Below are 20,401 nucleotides of genomic sequence, written 5' to 3'. Positions count from 1 at the left end.
ACATCCCCCTGCATTTCTCATGTGTGGCTTATGAGGGGCATCTTCTGACGGCTGGGGAAGGAGACAGCGAGGGGCTCACAGAATCACAGAATGGCCAGGGTTGGAAGGGACCTCAAGGACCACGAATCTCCAACTCCCTGCCACATGCAGGGCCACCAACCTCCACATTTCACAGCAGCCCAGGCTGCCCAGGGCTCCATCCAACCTGGCCTTGAATACCTCCAGGGATGGACGGGGCATCACAGCCTCTCTGGGCAGCTGTTCCAGCACCTCCCACTCTCATAGTAAAGAACTTCTCCCCGACATCCAACCTCAATCTTCCCTCCCTCAACTTCAAACCATTTCCCCTTGTCCTGCTGTTATCTGCCCTTCCAAAGAGTTGATTCCCCTCCTGTTTGTAGGCTCCCTTTAGGTACTGAAGGCTGCACTGAGGTCACCCCGCAGCCTTCTTTTCTCCAGGCTGAACAAGCCCAGCTCCCTCAGCCTGTCTTTGTAGGGGAGGTGCTCCAGTCCTCTCATCATCTTTGTGGCTCTCCTCTGGACCCTCTCCAACAGCCCTCTGTCAACCCCATAACAGGGCTGCTGATGGGACAGAATGGCTGCAGGCAGTGAGTGGGATCCAGCCCAGCTCCACAGGATCAGTGTTTAGGCAGTGAGCATCACGCTCGCACAGAGGACACAGCAGAGAGCAGGGTTAGGTGCTGAAGCAATGTCTGTTAGTTACAGCTCGTTACAGTTATTGTTTATGCGGCTTAATAGAAGGTGAAGTCACTTCATTCATCATTTTGCAGACATGGATGACAGAGCACGTGATTTGGCAGAGTAAGTTTTAGGCTAGCTAGAAATGAATTGCACAATATTTAAACCTGATTAAGTACATAATAGGCTCAGCAAAGGATTACTTTTCTCCTTACAGTTTATACATATATATACACACACATACACGCAGACAGGCGTTTCATCATTAGCTGCATTTTAGTCTTGTCAAGAGACAACTGCCTACTGCCAAACGGCTGAAGCGATATCCTTAGCAAGGAAACTATTCTTGGTGTGCTTGGCTGGGAAAAAAAACAAATAAATTCAAGTTTGGTGCAATTCCCATGGGCAGGTTTCACATCCTGGCACTGCTGCACAGATGCCAGCATCTTTGCTGTGACACCTGTGGGGCAGGTGGAACAGGAGCAGAGAGGCTGCGTTCCCTTTGGGCTGCTTTTCTATGACTTAGAGGAAAAACGGCCTGTTTAAAGTGCATGTAGAGTCTGAAAAGCATCTCTGAGCAGGAGCTTTCCCTCCTCCTGCCCTGCGCTGCCCATCTGCTCCCATTTACAAATGGAACTCTGCTGCCTTCTACTAACCTGCAAGACCCTTGCTCGAAGCCCAGCCTCCCCAAAGGGGGCAAGATTTTGGGGCTGGTGGACCAGGAGACCTCATCCTTGCACGGGAGCTCAATGGAGCTGTGCAGCTAGGCTTCTCCACATAGGAGCAGGAGCAAGAAGGAATTACTCCCACCAGCCCAGAGCTTCCACAAGGAGCTGCAAGCTAGCATGTGTCCCAGAAACTAACAGGGACACATCTCAGGCTTGCTGTTTCCAGAACCAGTGGGGTTAATTGCACAAGATTTGACCAAGAATAGGTCCTGCAAGAAATGCTCCGCCAGTTTTAGAGTTTCAAAACAGAAGCCTTTAGAAAACAGGTTCAGGATGCAAAGTCACACCCCACGGGGAAAACCTGTCCTGACTTCCCTACACACACACACACACACAGCGTGCCACAGCTCTCATCCACAGCCACGCCAAAGTAATACTGCAAAATGTAAACTACGCATTTACAACACCACGCACTGAGAGAAGGTGGAGATCCTGAGCCAGGGGGTGGGTTAGGAATCTCTTGGCTTCCAGCATGTCAACAGCAGGACTGAAGGTTTTTTCCTCCTCTCTTTCTTTCTTTCTTTCTTTCTGCTAAGTCAGCCTTTTCTTAATGGCTAAAATAGCCACCTGCTGATTAGAAAGTAGAAAAGGAGAATTCCCAGGATTGCTTGCCCTTGCTGAGACACTGACAAATGGCTGGACACTACCAAGTGAAAGAAAACTCACATCAGAAACCTGTAGTTCAGCTCTTATTTAGAGGAGATGGGTGCTGGTCACTATTTTTTAATCTTTCCCTTTTGGGGGGGCTTTTGGCTGATGTAGTTCTAACACACCTATCACCACAGTAATAATAAACCACCACCGTGCACTATTTCACAGGGAAAAGAAGAACACAGGAACATACACGTACTACCACAATGAGAATCCTGCTGGTCAACTCACAGCCTCTCCAACATGAGAAATAAAAGAGGGAGAAAAGAAGAGCTCAAGGTGCTGACGGGCAAAAGGAAAAAAGAAAAGACAGATCCAGTTACAAAGAACAGGGAAAGAAAATTATGGTACACTCCAGCTTTCTGAAACAGCTGCAGGAACTCAGCTCAGCCTTCTTCCTCCTCCTCCTCCTCCTCCTCCTTCCCCCCCAGTGCTTCTTCCCAAGGCCGCAGCCCCGCTGCTCACATCTCATTGGAGTAGGTGTAGTTGGGGGTGGCCGAGTACTGCGTCTCATGCTGCATCATGGCCCCCTGTGCAGCCCCCATGGCTGCGTTCTGAGCTGCCTGCTGCACGTGTGGGTTCTTCCAGGCTCCCGTGGTCCACTCCTCCTGCGCTTTGCTGAAGCTCCCACCACTCCCCCGGTAGAACTTGTGCACCTGGAGCAGAGAGAGGGGTGAGATGAGGAAAAAATCCACCCAACGACCCCCCTCCCTAACTCTGTCCCAACACTGTACCATAGTGAGGGCGATGAAGGAGAAGACTGCCATTCCCGTGAACAGGACGGTGGGGATCAGCATCACCACAGCCGACCCTACATTGGTCCCAAAGAAGGAGATTGCTGCAATCCAGCCGCTGCAAGGAGACAGAAACCAGCGATCAGCATTCCTCCTGACTCTTGCCTCCAGTTTCCCCAAGGAGAGAAGCTACCCATGATGTTAGGACACCCCTCCAGTTTCCCCAAGGAGAGAAGCTACCCATGATCTTAGGACACCAAGAGGCGGCTTGCTCTCTTTGCTCTTCTCCACCCCAAAACCACCTCCCCATTGAGCTCATCTTCGTGCCCACCGCATGGTCCTCACCAGACACCCCAGCCAGGAATCCCCACGGCCTGGATGATGCTGATCACCAGCTGGGCCATGAAGGTGAAGAAGAAGGCCATGAAGCTGAAGGAGCTGTCTGTCCTGCAAGAGAGGGCTCTGTCAGTTCCTGCACCTCCACCCCTGCTGCTCTACCCCCATCCAGTGCCAAACAGCCTCATGGTGAGGATTAAAAAGTACAGCTAGAAGGCTGGGCAGGGAGAGCAGAAATCCCCAACTATTCAGACAGTGCCCCAAAGCGAAGCACTGCATACAAGTTTTAAAAAACCGTGAAAGCCAAGCTCAGGTGTGACCACTTACTTGAAAGCTTTGTAAATAGGTCTAAACCAGCAGACATAGGAGCAGGGCGTAAAGAGAATGAGCCAGAGAATTGCCAGTCCCAAATTAACAGCTCCACCGCCTCCAATCAGCCATGCGAGGCAGCCAACGAGATTCACCGCCAAGGTGATGCTGTTCACTGCAAACATACACACACACACACACAGAGGGAGCGGAGTAGCGCACGCGAGGAGGGCGGCACGATCCCAAAACCCTGCAGCAGGTCTGACACCCCCGCTCCCCCCCGAGCTCCTCATCCTGTGCTGATAAAACGCTCCAGATGGAGCTGCACGGAAGTGTATCCCAGAAACTACTAAAGCAGCCGTTGGGAATTTAATGTCCCAAAACAGCTTCTGCAGGGAAACACGGTTATATATATATATATATTTTTTTCCTCTTTTGTGGAAAAGTGACAGGAGGCATGCGGAGGATGTTAGAGAGATCCGGGCAGCTGAAGGGGTTAGAGAAGAGCAGTGGCTCTCAGCATGGAGCACGGCACGCAGAAGCATGCAAAGAAGAACAGGCAAAACTCCAGGAGGGATCCAGCCCATGTGACCAGCTTGGACATGGGGCATTTGGGAACCAACAGAGGGGCTGTGAGGAGTTCAGGTCCACGAGGAACGCCCCTTGATGTCAAAGACACTCAGAGAGCCTTTGCTGGTGGCAAATCCTCCACCAAAGCTGTTCCAGTGCCTGATTTAGCAGTTGGCAACCCTGCTCACAGCAAAGGGGTTGGAACCGAATGAGCTTTAAGGTCCCTTCCAACCCAAATTCTATGATTCTGCAATTCTACGAAATCCAGGGCTTGCCGCAGCCCTACCCCATCCCCAGTGGGTTTGGGCACAAAGGTCTGGAGGGGGACAAGGCACACCACCCCTGTTTGACTCGTGCTGAGCACACGGCCAACCCCGACTCACGCATCCAGAGGTAGTAGAGCCGCTTGGCCATGGTGCGGTGCTGCGGTGGGATCTCAGCATCGAAGTCCTGGTAGAAACATGGCTTCAAGGGGATGAAGCGGGGCAGCGGAGGGAAATTGTTGGCTTTTTCTGCAACAAGAATTCCCGTTAATGAGGGGCGGTGAGTGGAAAACAACACAAGCCCCCCCGCCCCTAGATTACCCGTACCTGCCATGCTGGCACACTCTCTGCCTCCCCGCTCTGCAGAGATGAGGGAAAGCAGCCGGGAGCTGCGTCAGAGCTGGAGGGAAGGAAGAGGACACAGACGGAGGCGCTGAGGGGAGTGCGGCTGCACCCCAGCTGTCCCCGTTCCCCAAACCCTCCTCCCTCCCCCCCGGCCTCAGCACAAGGCCCGGCTTAGCACGGACACCTGGCTCAATCCCGGCTCCCGCCCCGCTTAACGCCCTGCCGATTAGCACAGGCTCCAGCCGCGGGGTTCGGCCCACGCACAGCAGCGGGGCTCCTTCAGCTCCGTCCCCGCAGGGAAACGGCCTCACCGGGACGCGAAAACCCACGGAAAGCGCGGGGACACCCAGGCAGCGCGTCCCCCATTGGGTTCCAGCGGCCTCCCGGGCCTTCCCCGCGCTGCACGACAGCCCCCACCCGCCCCGCGGCCGTCACGATCGGGTCCCCACGCACAGCACCGGCCCCACGCCTCGCTTCGCGGGTGGCGGCGGCCGCCCGGCGCCGCTCTTGCCGCAGCGGCCGCGCTCTCGCGAGACTGCGCCGTCTCCCGCCCGCCCCACCAACGGGGCCGCCTTCCAGATCTCGCGAGAGCAGTTGGAACTGTCCAGGGTCCTGATGCCGCCGGGCGGGGAGCGCATTGGGCACGGGGTCCTATAGGGGATGGAAGGCAGACCTCAGGGGCTGAGAGCACTACATAGGTCGTGGGAGATCCCCTATGGGGTACGGGGGTAGAAAGCTCCACGTGGGGCAGGAGAGACTCCCAGTGAAGGAGTTGGACATACTCCATATGGTCGAGGTGACCTTCTTTGGGGAATGGAGAAAGGGAGAACAGCCCATAGGGTGTAAGAAGCTCTATACGGGTCAAGGGAAGCTCTGTATGGGGCACGGTAAACTCCATATGGTTCGAGGCAGGCCCTCTACGGGGCAAGAGTTTGGCAGGGTCCACATGGGGCAAGGGAAGTCCTCTATGGAATATGATAAACTCTGTATTGGGCACAGGAGACCATCTATAGGAAAAGATATAGCAGGCTCCATACGGGTCTGGGGACAGTCTCGATGGGGTGCATGTATTGTAGACACTACACGTGGCAAGGGAGATCCTCCATGGGCAAGAGTTCAGCAGCTACCTTATGGGGAGCTTCTATAGGGGTTAAGTTCTGTATGCATTAAGCATTAACCTTATGTAGGTCATGACTACGGTGAAATCCATATGTAACAAGGGAGACCCTCCATGAAGTGTGTATATAACAATTAGCATATGAGAGAAGAGAAATCCTACATGCAGCAGAGAGAATTCCCTGTAGGGTAGGAGTCTGGCACTGTTCAGGGAAATGAGACTTTAGGGCAGGAATGTGATAAGAGCCATATTGTTCAGGGGTTCTTGGGGGTTCAGGGGTTCCTGGCTGCCTGTACCGAGGACCCTGCAGGTCCCACCAGCAAGCTGAAATTTAGGGAACCCTGCATCCACTCCTATCATATCCTGCTGTGCTCCAGCTCATCTTCAAGGTTTTGGAGACAAAGGCAATGGCATCGGGGTGGATAAGTGGCAACTAGATTAACATATCACCAAGACTCGGTATCCCACCAGCAGTTCCTGAGGACCTCTACAAAATGAGAGGTCTCCAAAACCAAGGTGGAGCCTCCATGCAGGCCAATTCCAAAGGGGACAAGTCCTTACATCTGAAGGCCAATAACGGTCTCCTGCAGCTCAGCTGGTACTGAATCCCAGGGAAAGGCAAGCTCAAGCACAGCCCTCCATTTCCAATGAGGAAAGCAGATGTCTCCATAAAACAGCCTGCTTGAAAATAACCTTGCCTTACACTCAAATCAAATCTCTTCCCCAACATTACTGCCTGGAAACCAGCTTCATGTCACTGCCACAGCGCTTGCACGTGTGCCAGAAACAGTGCTGCATCAAGCCAACCCCTTTGGGAGCATCATTATGGGGGAAAACAGTGCTGCTGACGCCTTCAGAGCATCAGGGCATGACCACATGTAATTGGGTTGCTGCAGCTCTGAGGCACTTCTGGTTACAAACAGTGAGAAGGGCATATGCTCCTCACAGTCATGGAGGATAAGTAGGACACCAAGGATGACAGCACAACTAGCAGGGCAGAAACCTCATTACCCAGAGGTAAGCTTCATACCTGAGCTGAGGGCAGTGATCAAGCCCAACCATGCGCCCAGATCAGCCGGCACACCTCTAGCAAATCTACACTCTCAAGGTCAAGCCATAAAGTAAGCATAGCAGCCAGGGCCAGTAGTAGCTAAGCAGCTCTGCAATCAATCCATAGGTTGAGGTCCATATGAGTAGCACCAGAAACAAGCATAGATATCATTAAACTGGAGAACCAACTCATAGAAAATCCCAAATTAGAGCTGAAAGCTATAAAGCTGAGCTTAAATAGGGCTGTGGGACAAAGGTTGTGGCTGAGGTGCCCAGGTGGGGCTGATCAGGACCCTGGGGCACCCCAATTATTCCTCCTGCTCGTTGTTCAACCTTTGCAAAGGGGTTTGCCCCACTGAAGGGCTTTTCAGTGGGGAGCCAGATGTTCCCAGGGCCAGGGCACAGGCTCTCACTCAGGGATGTCACTGGCATGGGTGGCGTCCCACGTGCAATGTGACAAGCACCTGAGACCTGAGCCACCCCGATGTGACGCAGAGATGGATGGAGACTTTCCTCATATCGCATGCTTCAACTTTCCGAACTGCTCCCACATTCAGCAGATGAAAGAAAATATAGCGAGGGCAGGTGGAGGGCAGGGGCTCATGTTACTGCTGCTCCAGCTTTCACCATCTCTCTTTTCTGTTTTAACCAATTCCCTGTATTTTTCACCCAGTGCTTTTATCCCCTCAGCCCTGCTTTTGTCCCTCTCCCATCCTGCTGCTCCTCAGCTTGGAATAACTGCTGTTGTCCTCCAGCAAACACACTGACAGGGTAATGAATGGCTTCAGATGGTAATTAGCGATGGAGCTGCTAATAACGCGATTCATTTCCATTTTAAGTGCTGCAGAACGCTGCAAAAAAATGGACCACGGGTGGCAGGATTTGATCCCATAGCGCAGTTTTCCTCCCTGCTGCGTGAATGGTTGTTGAAATCCTTTCTTGTTATTTTCCTATGGGTTTTAGCATCTTTTGGAGGCAGTGTTTTCCCACGGAGGCTTCAATCCATTTCAACCACGCCATTGGCCCTGCCTCAGTTTCTCCCCTTGGTGCCAGGACCCCGGGATGTCCCAACAGTGGAACCCTCGCTGCATTGGGGTGGCAGGAATGGGGCTGGCCGATCCATTCATTTATTCATGGATTTTGCAAGCCCTATTCGGGGTGAAAATAATCCCGGGTCCTCCAGAGGCCGATAAGATTTGGCAGCAAGGCAATACTCGGCATCTCTTTCCACTGTGCAATGATCCGGAGGCTGGGGTGGGGGGGGGACAGGGGACAACTGCTGCTGTTTGCGGGCAGCTTGGTGTCCTTGAGAGAAGGGACGAGGTTCTCTTTAAGGGGGCAGGACTTGGGGAGCATCACGAAGCCAGGAAAGAGCTTCTCCCTCTGCCCACCCAGGGATGGAGGCAGCAGGAGGGTGCTGGGATGGGAGGCTGAGCGAGGGGAGGAGGAGGAGGAGGAGGGGAGGGAGGGGAGAGAGAGGGGGAGGATCTGCTAATTACACAGAACAGCTCTGGGGGCTGCTGAAGTCCAGAATGAAGCAAAGAGCGGCAGAAGCAAGCGCTGCAGACGGAACAGAGGAGCCTGAGCATTGCCGAGAGCTGCAGCTGGCAGCGAGCAGGGGCACCCGGGGGATCCTACAGCTCTGGCCTGCCCCAGGGACAGCCAGCACCAGGACGAGGAGGGGGAAAGGGGCTGAGGGTCCTGAGGACGTGACGGTGGAGCTGGAGCGAGACAGCGGGGGCTAGGTGTGGGGTGAGGGATGGCGGCCAAGCCCGTTGCCCAGTCTGGGATGGAGAACTTCCGAAAGGTCAGGACGTCGGAGGAGGAGAGCCCCTTGCCCTTCCCTGACTTGCCCCCAGGTGTGGTGGAGATGAAAGTGAAGGAGGGCAGCAAGATCAGGAACTTGATGAGCTTCGCCATGGCTCAGATGGAGCTGAAGGGCAGCCGGCAGATTGTCTTCAGCGGCTGCGGCAGAGCAGTCACCAAAACCATCACCTGCGTGGAGATCATGAAGAGAAAGCTGGGGGGTCTTCACCAGGTCACCAAGGTACGCTACAAAACCTTGCTGGAGGTCTGGGAGAACCGGGACCCACTGCCCGGCGGTGCAGCACAGAATCTGACCGTCCACAAGAACGTCCCTTCCATCTGCATCCTGCTCTCCCGTGACCCCCTGGACCCCAACCAGACGGGCTACCAACCCCCTGAGCCCAGAGAGGCAGGAGAAGACCCCTCGAGCTCCTCAGCCAAGGGGCTGAAGCGGCCCCCACCGCCTGCCCATGAGGAACTGCTGCCCAAGAAGCTGCAGGTAGCGGGAGCCGGCAGCCTGCAGGGCTCGGGGACAAGAGACAGCCAGACGAATGGCCACTACTGACCCCATTTTATGCTCACAGGAGAGCCGCGGGGGCTACTGACCCCATGCAGAGCACATCCTTGTACCCCCCACTAATGAAGGGGGGCTGCGGTGTGTGGGTCTGTGGGAAAACCTCCCCTCCCCTAACTTTTCCTTCCTTTTGCCTGGTGCTGTGTGCAGTTGTAGGGATGCAGAGCCACTCATGCCTCCTGCCAGCCCTGCTAAATAGCCCCCGGCACAGCAGCTCTCCAGGACTCGCACAGAAGCATCCTTTGGATTCTCCCCAGATTGGGAAAGGCAGCTGCATGCCGCCGCTCCACATCGGGATGTCTCAGCCAGCAGCAAAGAGCCCAAAGCCCATCGGAGTAACACCTTCATTATCAAAACCACTGCAATTAACCCCAGAGAGGAGCTGTCAGGTTTATTAACGCTGGGATCCACGCCTCGTGGCTCCTGTGATTCATCCTGAATAGCACAAACAAGCAGATGGGTCCTGCTCCCTCTCACCCAGCTCCCTGCTTTGTCTCTGTCCCTTCCTTTCTGCTCTGGCATCGTTTCTATTTTGTGCTTTGCTCTGAAATACCCGAAGCTGATCCTTCCTCTTCCAGAACCGCTGCAGCCTGAGAGCCAAGGAAACAAGCCCCGGAGCACTGTCGTTCATTTCAATAGCAGCCCCCAAAGAACAGAAATGGAAATGGAAATAACTCCTCTTCCCACATCACATATTCAGGTTTTTCCTCTCCCGGAGGTGTTTGCAGCCATGGTGAAAGCATGACGATGAGGGATGAAGGCAATGGGGAGCATCAGGTGGATCATCTCCAACGTGCTGGACGGATGCTGGGATGAAGGGGAGCTTTGTAGGTTTGGCTGTGGAGCATTTGCTATGGGCTGGCTCTCCAGAAAGCCCTTCGGAGCGAAACGTCTGCTGTTTCTATGGGTAAAAGGAAACAAACGGAAAATAAAAGCTCTTTAGAAATAGTTGAAGTATTTCTATGGGGAAATGCGGGGGGGGGGGGGGAGAATCGTCTTTGCCAGTGGCCATGGCACAGATGGGCACAGTGAGGGTGGGACTGTGGCTGCTGCTGAGCCAGAACAGGGGGATCTTGGCCAAATCCTGCCTCTTGGGGATGAGGAATCAGGGCCAGCTTCTTTGCATGCCCTGGCAGCTGCCTGGCCCCTGCCGACATGGCAGAGCCTGGCAAAGCCCCCTATGGAGCTCCATCTGCCCCATGCCAGCCCCTTGCCAGCACATGGAGACCAGGACGATGCAGAGATGGGTTGTGGGAGGCCAACTGAACCTAAATCCACCTGGGTCCCCTGCCCAAGCAGGATAGATTCAGTTGGCTCTAGAGTGCACAGCCTTAGGATGGGGTCAGTAGGCATCGCTGCTTTGCCAAAGGCTGGCTTGGAAAGTGCTTTTTTTGGCTGGGAGAAGGAATGGAAGGAGACCAGGGGAGCGAGAAAGAGGAGGAAGGGGGGGTTTGTTTGGCAATGACCTTGTTATCTCCCTCAGCAGGCAGCTGCTCCTCCAAGCCGGAAGCTTGTGCTTATCTGCCCTGCCACAGATTGATTCATTTCACTTATCTGCCACCATGTAATTGAACATTAATTTCCAATTGTTTTCTTCTTTTTGTGGGGGTTTTATTCCCAGAAAGGTTTTATTCCCAGAAAGTGGCATAAGAATTGGAGGGGACTGAACAGACCCCAGAATCAAATCTGTCCACATCTCAGCGGTGCTGGGCCAGGTGCTGTGCATATGATGCAGTTGGAAGCCAATAAGCCATTGCAGAACAGGCTGTTGCATGCCCTCAGCCCTGCAGGTAGATCAGCAGAAGCCCTCAGCACAGCATCTTGCACCAGTTTCCATCCCAAACGAGGTTAATGAAGAACTATGCACAGAGAGATGGGGAATGTGGGTTATGACAGGGCACGACACGTCCACCCAAATTCTCTACCTCACGGATTTCTGGTCTCCTAACCAGCAGTAGCAGGACATCGAAGCCTCAGCCTTGACCCCACTGATAAGAGTCAGGGGTTTTTGGTCTCCTAGCCAGCGATGGAAGGACTTTGGGGGAGAACTGAATAAACAATTCGATGGAAGCATGAAGACTTTTGAGAACTAACAATCCTACTGCCAGCTCATGTTGCCCCCAGCAAGGAGAAAGGCAAGGAGAAAGAGAGAGAGAGAGAAAAAAAAAAGCCACTCATTTCACCATATTATTTTGTTAATGTTCAGAATTATTCTTAATTGATTCTGTACGCAGGCAATTTGCAACCTTGGAGGCAACAGGAGGCTGGGGATTTCAAACGCTTCGCACTGCTGGCTGTGTACCAAGGATTTCCTGCGTGAGGAAATAGTTAAAAAGAATAAAACTGACTGCAACTCCAAATATGAAGCGTTTATAAATAGCAGGATGGCATCTGGCTCCACAGGGTCCTAAGGGGGCATTGTGAGTGAAAACAGCGTGGTGATTGTCTGCTGTGCAGGCAGCCCACGGTGCCTACAAAGAGTAATTTTGGGGTCATTCTGTGAACTCGTGGCTTTACAGACGGTGGCACAGGCAGCCTGACAGCGGCCTCAGCTGTGGGCAGCACCCCGGTGTGCATTTGGGGATGGGGATGTAATGGATCTCCATGCATCCATCTTGGGCTCACTGATGCTCTGAAGACAGCCCGGCAGCAGGGATTCCCTTTGGGAAAGCCAGGCTGCATTCATCCGTGGAAAGCCTTTAATGCCAAGCAGCTGCGGGCCCTGATAGCCATAAGAGCTTGGAGGCCCCTGAGGGCTCTGCTTCCCTCTGAGAGGCCAAGCTGCTGCTGTGCTAACCCAGCTGCTGGGCTGCAAGCAGGAAGGGCTCCATCCCCTCACTGCATGGCTGCCGATGGGCAGCCTGTCCCTGGGGGGATGTAGATTTAGAGCCTGGGGGAGCTCCGAAAAACACTGTGATCTTTCACACATCTGTAATAGGATGGGTGAACAACCAGCTGAAGGGCTGAGCTCGAAGGGTGGTAGGAAACGGGGTTACAGCAGAGTGAGGGACGGTCATTAGTGGGGTTCCCTGTGGCTCCATTTTGAAACCAGTTCTGTGTTTTTACAAAAGAACCAAGCTCTGGTTCTGGCTGCCAGCAAGCAGGATCCGAGCATCGCGCACCAGATGTGTAACCGTGCCCTGTGCTGCAGCAGGCCCGGCACTGCCAGGTGACAGGGCAGGTGCCGCACACTGCGAGTACTGGGGGCAATCTGGGTGCCACAGCGTCTGAAGGACGTAAGAGCAAGCACCCACAAGAAGGCAATGAAGACGGTGATGCATATAGACAGTCAGATGTGAGGAGCAGCCGAGTTCTCCAGTGTGCTCGGAGCAGGATGAGGGGAAGACTGACGGCGGGAACGGCACATAGCCAAATCGCCCCACATTCAGCACCAACCCGCCACAAAATGGCGGCCGGCAGCCCCCGCCTTCCCGCGCGGCAGCGGCCACGTGACGTCGCGCTCCCGCTCCGCGCAGAACTTTGTCCCCGCGGCACCACCGTAGTCCTCCCCGCTCCCCTCCCCTTCCTCCCGTATCCCGCAGCCCCGCGCCCTCAGAGCGCGGCCGCCTCCCGGTGCCGTCCTCCCGTCCGCCGCCATGCTGCCCGCCGCCGCCACCGTCCTCCTCCGTCGCTGCGCCGCCGCTGCCGGCCTCCGCAATGCCATCCGCGGCTCCGCAGGTGAGCGGCGGCGGGCGGGCCGCGGTGTCCTTGTCGTGACCCGGCGGGCGGGCGGGCAGGCCTGTGGCTCGGTGTGAGCCCGCTTCCATGTACGTTTACGCGGTGCTGGGCGCCCCTACGGGAGCCGAGCTCTTCGTGGCAGTGCGAGCTGCTTCGCCGCATAAGCCTGAAGCGGATCTCTTTTTCAATGGGGAAAAGCCGAATCTTTCAGATTCAGAATCGGATGGCGGCACTCGGGGTCGTGCTATGGGGCGGAGGTGGGCTTATCCTGGGGCTGGCAGCCCGGCCCGTCCTGCTGCAGCCCTGAGGGCACAGCGTGCTGCTGCCGTGCTGTCATTGGGGAAGGTCAGACCTGCGTTCTGCGTGCATTTGCCCCGTTCCTGCTCTGCTAAGGCAGATGTAACGCTTTTAATCACGTTATAAATCAGAATCGCGGCTTCAACTTTAGGTCTGGTTGAAAATCTGGTTGGGTTTTGTGCTTAGCGAAGCTCCCCGTGCTGCTTCCCATCGACCCGGTTGTGCTTCCTGTTGGTTACAGCTGCTGTGATCTTCGAGGCTGAAAAGCTGTGGTGGGGAAGGAGGAGGAGCACAGCCCAGGCCGGTGGGTTGTGCACGGGGTGCGAGCCACGTGGCCGTGGTTCCTTTCCTTTTAAAGAAAGCTTCAGCTGCGTGGTGCCCGCAGTTCATGCTGGGTTAAGGGAACAAAAAGCAAGCAGCGCTGTGGAGGCTCTCAAGGTCACGCCTGAGTCTGGCTGCTCTGCAAACACTGGCACGGGTACGCTGTGGTGGAGCAGAGCAGAGCCTGCTGGGCTGTGCCTTAAACTAAAGGATCAGATTGGAAAAAAAACAACGTTGGTGTGCACACAGACCTCAGAGCCAGGAGTTTTATCTTAGACACAGAGGCAGCAGTGCTTTTTTTCTCGTTGAACTCTTCAAAACTAAGATGATCAGGGGACTGGAGCACATCCCCTATGAAGACAGGCTGGGAGAGCTGGGCTTATTCAGCCTGGAGAAAAGTAGGCTGCGGGGTGACCTCAGTGCAGCCTTCAGTACCTAAAGGGAGCCTACAGACAGGAGGGGAGTCAACTCTTTGAAAAGGGAGATAACAGCAGGGAAGATGGTTTTAAGTTGGAGAGGGCAGATTTAGGTGGATGTCATGGAGAGCGGTGAGGTGCTGGAACAGCTGCCCAGAGAGGCTGTGATGCCCCGTCCATCCCTGGAGGTGTTCAAGGCCAGGTTGGATGGGGCCCTGGGCAGCCTGGGCTGCTATGAAATGTGGAGGTTGGTGGCCCTGCATGTGGCAGGGGGTTGGAGATTTGTGATCCTTGAGGTCCCTTCCAACCCAGGCCATTCTGTGATTCAATAGCCTGCTGGAAGGAACAGCCCTTCCCCTGGAAGCACTTCTGTAGGTGTGCTTGGGCTGTTCTGTGCGTCTCCCTAAAACAGCTTTAACACAAACCTTCCTCAGTTTGGAGCTTGTGCTGGAGCCAAAGGCTGCAGGTTGTTACCAGTGAGGGTCGCAAAGTGAGTTGCTGAGTGCTTTCAAGAGTTGTCTGCAGTGGAGAATTGCTCCAGAATAAGTCAAGGGATTGATTTCAATTGGATAACATCAGAACTCGTAGGCTGTACATACTCATTTCTGAAAGGAATGCTACTGAAAAGTTGATTAACCTAGCTCATCTCACTGCACAGACCAGTGACTTTCCATGGGTTTGCTTGGCTCTGGAAGGAGGTAAAATTCTTTTGTCTTATGGAAGCAGAAAGCTTCTGTCATAAAAAAGCTTGTACAGAATTGCTTTTCTCTGCATTTCCCCCACCCTGCTCTGACTGAAGCTGTGGGAGCCCTTTGGCAGTCTGTGCTTTGGAGTGAGTAGGACACGCTTTGCCACAAAACCAACAGCTGCCATAAATAAGCTGTCCTCATCCAACGCTTATCCACCCCGAGTGCTGACCCAAGTGAAACGTAGTGAGCGAGGTGTACGTTTTTACAGCTTGTGGTCTCCTGGTCAAGGCTCGAGTGCCCTTCTTTTTGTATATTTGCTCAAAGCTTCCTCCTTTCTGCTTTTACCCAGCTGTGCAGCATGCCCGCTGTTACTCCCATGGGTCACAGGAGTCAGATGAAGAGTTTGATGCCCGCTGGGTGACGTATTTCAACAAGCCAGACATCGATGCCTGGGAGCTAAGGAAAGGTACGTTGAATCCAAAGGGAAGAGCAGCCTGCTTTGTGATGCTGCTGTGACTAGGGGGAACTTGTTTTTATTTGGCTATGACGCAGTCAGAATGCAGGCTCTATTGCCTCAGAATACAGATTTTAATGTCCTATCTTCAGAGAAAGGGAGAAAAACTTTTGCTGTGGGGAAAGGGTTTCTGAGCTCAGCGGTTGCTTAACGCGTGACCACACTCATTTTTCTTTGGACTTTGACTGTGTGGTTTGGCTGTAATGTGCTGCACACCGTTTGTTTGGTTGCCTTCATGTGTTACTTTGCTGTGGAGTTGCCAGCTGCTATTAAACTGCTTCAATTAGGGCTTGTAAAAATCTTTGCATAACAGCCATGGGGCTCGTTGCTGCATGACTCGGATGGCCAGGTTGGGCTCTTGCCTTTGAAAGGGGAGGAAGGGAATGACTGCTTTCATTATGCCTGGAACAGAGTCATTTGGATTTCTTAATGATTGCACGGCTCACTTGCCACAGTGTATACACTTTTTTTGAGAGCATGGATGATCCTGGCCCACTGGGATTTCATCAAGCCTGTTTAAGAGATGGCAGTGGCTCTAGTTGTGAAAGGGAAGGAGGAAAAAAAGAAAGCCCCTGGGGGTGGAGGGGTTCAAAATAGCAATGGAAGTTGTAATTGGATGCTGCTGCTGATTGCTGCCATGTTAATAATTCTTTCACGAAGCAAAATAATACTTAGTGGCTTCCTTTTGACAGCATGGTGAGTTGCTCCTGCTGTTCCCTTATATCCACAGGTGTAAACACGCTCGTGGGTTATGACTTGGTTCCGGAACCAAAAATCATTGATGCAGCTCTGAGGGCGTGCAGACGGTTAAATGACTTTGCCAGCGCAGTCCGCATCCTGGAGGTGGTGAAGGTGAGTGGGATGGTGCCTTAGGCTCTGACTGCTGCTCAGCATCACCAAGAGCCCAGCAGCAGGAGTTTCTGTTGGCTTCGTGTTAGTGACACGAAGGGAAGCCTACTGTTCTAACAAAACCAGCAGGGTCGCTGCGATCGCGTGCTCGGCGGTTTGAAATAGTGGCTTGGAGGTGAAAGTAACATCACCCATTCACAAGTGTGACATTCTTACTTCTGCATTTTCATTTTCTGATGCTGACCTTAGTGGGAAAGTCTTTAAGGGCTTTTTTTTTGTTGTTCTTTTCCTTTTAATAAGTGCTGCTGGATGTACCTCAGCAAACGTAACTACTGCCTTCATGCAGTCCTAAATGCTGAGCTGGCTGGGATTACCGACTCAGGAAGTTGCATTAGAAAAACAATATAAACCAACCCCTTGAAACCTGAGCCCAGGTTGGCTTAACTCCTTAACAGGAAGTGGGAATGGGTGGGGATGGAGGCAGAGGTCTTTTTCATTGCCTTAGAAGCCAGTAGCTGTGCTCTGCACAGGGACAGTCCCAGAGGACTCTGCTGCTAGCTACCAAATCCACTTGTTTCAAACAACAGTGCTCTGCAAGACTGGAGGTACAGACTGGATGATGATTCCAATCTGTTTCCTGCTTGGAAGCTATCTGTGGGCTGGTTTACAAACCATCCCTTGTTTTAGGAGCTTGGCAAGGCTTGTAGCTTTGTATACTGCAAGTGGTGGTTCGGGCCACAGACTGCTTTGTGAAAATGTCTTATACACAGTGGACTTCACGACTTGCTCTCTGGTTAACATCATTCTTTCCCTTTTAGGACAAGGCAGGCCCGCACAAGGAAATCTATCCCTATGTTATCCAGGAGCTTAGACCAACTTTGAGTGAACTAGGAATCTCCACTCCAGAGGAACTGGGCCTGGACAAAGCATAAACCTTGTTGGTAAGAGATTCTCTCACTTCGCTTGCAGTGCTTGCCTCTGCCAGACTTGACCACAAAGGAAATATTACTTTAGTGATGCTAAAATATGTATGAAATAGGTATGCCTTTGTGTCAAAAATCTGTTCTCCACAGATCCCTAGCTGAAATACTCGTGTGAGTAAATAAAATTCTTTAAAGGATGAGATTTGATTGAGGCTTGACCGTGGTCTAAGCGGAAAGACCTGGGCTGAAGTAAAGCCCAAATAAAACTTCTTGTGGAATGGACATATAATAAGGCAGTTTGTTGGCTCAGGAGATAGCTAGTGTGGGAACTGTGGAGTGCTGCTCTAATAGGTTTTCTGCTCTTCTATTCCAGGTGCATTACTGGAGCGTTCTGCCAGTGCTGCCCGATTGTATACAGTCGCCTCAAGTCAGAAAAGTTCAAGTATCACCTTATTTCAAATAACTTTATTGAATTGCAATGTATGTGATGTGGAGTTGGACTTAATAAAGGAAAACCTAGTTGAACTGAGGCAGTGCCTTGTGTCGTTAATTACTTTGTGGGGATGGGAACAAATAGGGAACATTCCCTGCCAACAGAGGAGGAAAATTCTGGTTTTAGGGCAATTAATTATAAATTAGATGTATATAATTTATATAAAATAGAATGCAGGAGGCTGCCTAGGACACACAGAAAAAAAATATAGAACTTACGTATGTATAATTACATATATGCGTGTATAAAGGAACGCAGGAGGCTGCCGAGGGCACTACGTATCCCGGCCCTATTGAGCGCGGTCACAGCAGCAGCCCGGAGCGTTTTGCCTGCGCACAGTGTCTCATTACCCCGCATGCGCAGGGCAGGACACGCCCCCCTCCTGCTCCTCATTGGTTGCTCTCTTCTCCTCTCGCTGCCATTGGTGGAGGGGCGGGGCGACGCGCGGCCATGGCGACGGGCTGCGGCGGCGGGCCCGGGGCTGCGGCCGCTGCGGGCCGAGCGGGCGGGGGGCGGGGAGAGGCGGTGAGGGGCCGGGCTTGGGGGTGTGGTGGGGCAATTTGGGGCTGGGGGGCTGGATGGAGATGTCGTGGAGTTGGAGGAGCGGGGCCGGGGGGGGCTGAACGGGCCCTGCAGTCGGGGTGTGGTCGCACGGCCTGCTGTGGAGCTGCGGCGCGGGGCTCACTGTGCTGCTTTCCCTCCGCAGTCGCCTCGCAGTGACAGGAGGGCGGGCCAGCGAGGCGGAGGGGCCACGAGGAGCGGGCCCTACACCCTCAGCCGGGCCCCCGCCGCGCTGCGTAAGTGTGAGCCCCAATGGGGCCTCGTGTGAGGAGTTGACGCCCCAATGGGACTCTCGGCCCTCACCCTCCCCTCGGTTGCAGAGAGGCAGCGGGAACTGGCCAGGGCGGCACTGCGGCGGCACGGGCTGCTGGGGGGGCCCGGTAGGCCCCCAACCAAACCGACAGGCAAAAGGTCAGAGCCCTTCTGTAACGTTTATCTGTGTGTGGGAGTGCTTTAGGAGTGGGCCGGGGGGGAACGCCGTGGGGATGGGGTTGAGGATGCTGCAAGTATGAAGGTAAGGGTTAGAATGGAGATGGTGCAAAGCTGGGGTTGGAGATGCTGTGAGGATGGGAATGATGCAAGGTTGGGGATGCTGCAGGGATGGGGATGGGAATGCTGTGAAGATAGGAATGCTGAGTGGTTGGGGATGCTGCAGGGTTGAAGATGGTGGTGCTGTGAGGATGGGCGTGCTGTGGGGTTGCTGCAAGGATAGGACATGCCGTGTGTTGGGGACATGGATTCCTGCTGCTGCCCATCACCTTGCAGCCGTGTCCCCATGCACTTGCAGGTCAGTGAAGTTTCACAAGGGCTACGTGGCACTCAGCCAGACAGCAGATGAAAGCCTGGTGTCCGTGGACTCAGACAGGTGAGCATCCCATGCTCATTCCAGGTGGGTGTTTTTAGAGGGTCGGCATGCTGGATGAATGCCCTGGGGTGGGATTTGCAGAGGACTAGCCTGTAAACCTCACTGTTGTGGAGTTTTGCCTTGCTGCTTGGAGAGAATAAAGGTGTATCCATGGTTGGGCTGGGCACCTCCTAGCAGCAAAACACCTCTGATCCAAGTTTAGTAAAAGTAATTTACCCAAGTAAACTCCTCAATTCTCTTGGGGCTTTTCGGAGGTTCTCTTGTCTGGCTGCTGAGGGAGCTTGCAGCACTCACTCTGACACCATCTTTTCATCCTAGTGACGGGGAGCTGGAATCGAGGGGCTCCTCTGGCTACTCCTCCGCTGAGGCAAGTTCAGGTTTGGCTCCCAGCCCTTCATGCAGTTCCTGTTGGAGTCCCCTACCCCATTTTCCCCTCAGGGCTCAGCTCTTTGCCTTCATTTCTAATCACAGTTAGAACAAGCTGCTGCTTGTTCTTAAGGTTAACTAAAACCTGCTGTTCTGTCCCCTGCTGTCGCACCCACTGCAGCATTAACCAGAACACCAATGGCATTAACAGGGAGCATTAATCAGCCCCATCTTCTCTCTCCCTTCCAGCAGGTGAACCAGGACCTGAGCCGGCAGCTCCTGCAGGATGGGTACCACCTGGATGAGGTCCCAGATGACGAGGACCTGGACCTCATCCCCCCCAAACCCACCACCTCCTCTTGCCCGTGCTGCTTTGGGGATTCTCTCTCCTGTGTGGTCCAGTAGGTGCTGCTCATGTTGGGACACCTCAAAAGCCACCACGTTCCATGTCTCCTGGGATGCTTGGTGGCATCCCAAGAACTCATTACTACGTTACAGCACCCAGCCAGTCCCAAACCACTTCTTGTACAGAGCAGTATCATAGGGGTGGCTCAGTGACATTTGGCCACACAGGTGTCATTTGTCACCAGGATAAGGAGGGGACTCACACCAGTCCCATTCTTCAGCCTTGAACAGCTCAGACACTACATACCCACAGTGCCCTAAGACCATGAGCCCACCTCTACAAGGACACTGCTTGACACGGCCCTCCTGAATCTGTTCATTATGCAAAGAAGGTCAAATTTGGAGCAGCTCCCCAAACTCAGCATCGTTACATTCTTCTTCTTGTCTGTGCATCTTTCTCATGCTGCCAGCTGTGCAGGGCAGGAAGGTGCCCAAAGGGCTGCTTGCTTTTTCTTGGGATAGATGTGTTTTTCTTTCTTGTTAGATACAAAAAGGGGCCAATGGCCTCTGCGTTTTATTTATGATGTGTTCCCCCCTGGGGGCCTTTCCCAGTCATCAGTGCAGCTCAGCCCATTTGGGCATGGATTCGGGGCAGGAAAGTTCTGCCTGGTGCAGGTTTTATAAGCTGCCTTAAATCATGGTCCTGCTGAATTGTAGAGGACAATCAGCTTCCTAAAAACAAACCTTATTTAAATAATCTTTGTCTAAATAATTGAGACTTTTTTGTATACTCCTTGTTGGAGGAAGCACTCAGTAAACTGGATCTTGTTACTCAAAGCGTGTCTTACTGCTCCCTTCCCAGATCCATCCTGTTTCCCTATGGATGCTGGTGTCCATCAGCC

At 53.5% G+C, this 20,401-nt stretch overlaps 4 protein-coding genes across 6 annotated transcripts; 3 read left to right on the top strand and 1 right to left on the bottom strand.

Annotated features, from left to right (window-relative positions):
* Positions 1-694: 694 nt before the first annotated feature.
* SCAMP5 (secretory carrier membrane protein 5) lies at positions 695-5,185 on the bottom strand. Of its 2 annotated transcripts, XM_048956527.1 has the most exons (7): positions 5,089-5,185; positions 4,618-4,690; positions 4,411-4,539; positions 3,476-3,632; positions 3,158-3,259; positions 2,813-2,930; positions 695-2,734 (listed from the first exon to the last, which is right to left on the bottom strand). In XM_048956527.1, the coding sequence occupies exons 2-7, from the start codon at positions 4,622-4,624 to the stop codon at positions 2,540-2,542; spliced, it is 708 nt and encodes a 235-aa protein (XP_048812484.1). In that variant the 5' UTR covers positions 4,625-4,690; positions 5,089-5,185; the 3' UTR covers positions 695-2,539. The 2 variants fall into 2 exon arrangements, with proteins under 2 accessions (XP_048812484.1, XP_048812483.1); XM_048956526.1 differs by lacking the exons at positions 4,411-4,539; positions 4,618-4,690; positions 5,089-5,185 and having other exon boundaries at positions 3,476-4,404.
* A 3,128-nt stretch (positions 5,186-8,313) lies between these two features.
* RPP25 (ribonuclease P and MRP subunit p25) lies at positions 8,314-10,130 on the top strand. The gene has a single exon (XM_048956118.1). It carries the CDS (start codon positions 8,562-8,564, stop codon positions 9,171-9,173), a length of 612 nt encoding a protein of 203 aa, XP_048812075.1. The 5' UTR covers positions 8,314-8,561; the 3' UTR covers positions 9,174-10,130.
* A 2,545-nt stretch (positions 10,131-12,675) lies between these two features.
* Positions 12,676-17,399, top strand: LOC125698365 (cytochrome c oxidase subunit 5A, mitochondrial). Its single transcript, XM_048956584.1, has 5 exons — positions 12,676-12,860; positions 14,933-15,049; positions 15,828-15,949; positions 16,765-16,887; positions 17,243-17,399. The coding sequence occupies exons 1-4, from the start codon at positions 12,779-12,781 to the stop codon at positions 16,876-16,878; spliced, it is 435 nt and encodes a 144-aa protein (XP_048812541.1). The 5' UTR covers positions 12,676-12,778; the 3' UTR covers positions 16,879-16,887; positions 17,243-17,399.
* A 412-nt stretch (positions 17,400-17,811) lies between these two features.
* Positions 17,812-20,322, top strand: FAM219B (family with sequence similarity 219 member B). Of its 2 annotated transcripts, none has more exons than XM_048956446.1 (6): positions 17,812-17,887; positions 18,069-18,159; positions 18,244-18,334; positions 18,711-18,788; positions 19,107-19,155; positions 19,407-20,322. In XM_048956446.1, exons 1-6 carry the CDS (start codon positions 17,813-17,815, stop codon positions 19,557-19,559), a joined length of 537 nt encoding a protein of 178 aa, XP_048812403.1. In that variant the 5' UTR covers position 17,812; the 3' UTR covers positions 19,560-20,322. The 2 variants fall into 2 exon arrangements, with proteins under 2 accessions (XP_048812403.1, XP_048812402.1); XM_048956445.1 differs by having other exon boundaries at positions 19,404-20,322.
* The last annotated feature ends 79 nt before the right edge of the window (positions 20,323-20,401 follow it).

Source organism: Lagopus muta, chromosome 10 (assembly GCF_023343835.1).
Source record: "Lagopus muta isolate bLagMut1 chromosome 10, bLagMut1 primary, whole genome shotgun sequence".
Lineage (NCBI taxonomy): Eukaryota > Metazoa > Chordata > Aves > Galliformes > Phasianidae > Lagopus > Lagopus muta.
The sequence above is the reverse complement of the archived record's forward strand: the minus strand, read 5'-3'. Positions and strand labels throughout refer to the sequence as shown.

Bases quoted from the DNA above. Each gene is read 5' to 3' on its own strand.
- SCAMP5 (XM_048956526.1), bottom strand. From the start codon at position 4,068: ATGCCCCATGTCCAAGCTGGTCACATGGGCTGGATCCCTCCTGGAGTT. The intron at 3,260-3,475 runs GTAAGTGGTCAC...CCTCTCTTGCAG, and splicing joins CCTATTTACAAAGCTTTCAA to GACAGACAGCTCCTTCAGCT. The intron at 2,735-2,812 runs GTACAGTGTTGG...TCTCTGCTCCAG, and splicing joins CCTTCATCGCCCTCACTATG to GTGCACAAGTTCTACCGGGG.
- RPP25 (XM_048956118.1), top strand. From the start codon at position 8,562: ATGGCGGCCAAGCCCGTTGCCCAGTCTGGGATGGAGAACTTCCGAAAG.
- LOC125698365 (XM_048956584.1), top strand. From the start codon at position 12,779: ATGCTGCCCGCCGCCGCCACCGTCCTCCTCCGTCGCTGCGCCGCCGCT. The intron at 12,861-14,932 runs GTGAGCGGCGGC...GCTTTTACCCAG, and splicing joins TGCCATCCGCGGCTCCGCAG to CTGTGCAGCATGCCCGCTGT. The intron at 15,050-15,827 runs GTACGTTGAATC...TTATATCCACAG, and splicing joins TGCCTGGGAGCTAAGGAAAG to GTGTAAACACGCTCGTGGGT.
- FAM219B (XM_048956445.1), top strand. From the start codon at position 17,813: ATGGCGACGGGCTGCGGCGGCGGGCCCGGGGCTGCGGCCGCTGCGGGC. The intron at 17,888-18,068 runs GTGAGGGGCCGG...TTCCCTCCGCAG, and splicing joins GCGGGGGGCGGGGAGAGGCG to TCGCCTCGCAGTGACAGGAG. The intron at 18,789-19,106 runs GTGAGCATCCCA...TTTTCATCCTAG, and splicing joins GTGTCCGTGGACTCAGACAG to TGACGGGGAGCTGGAATCGA.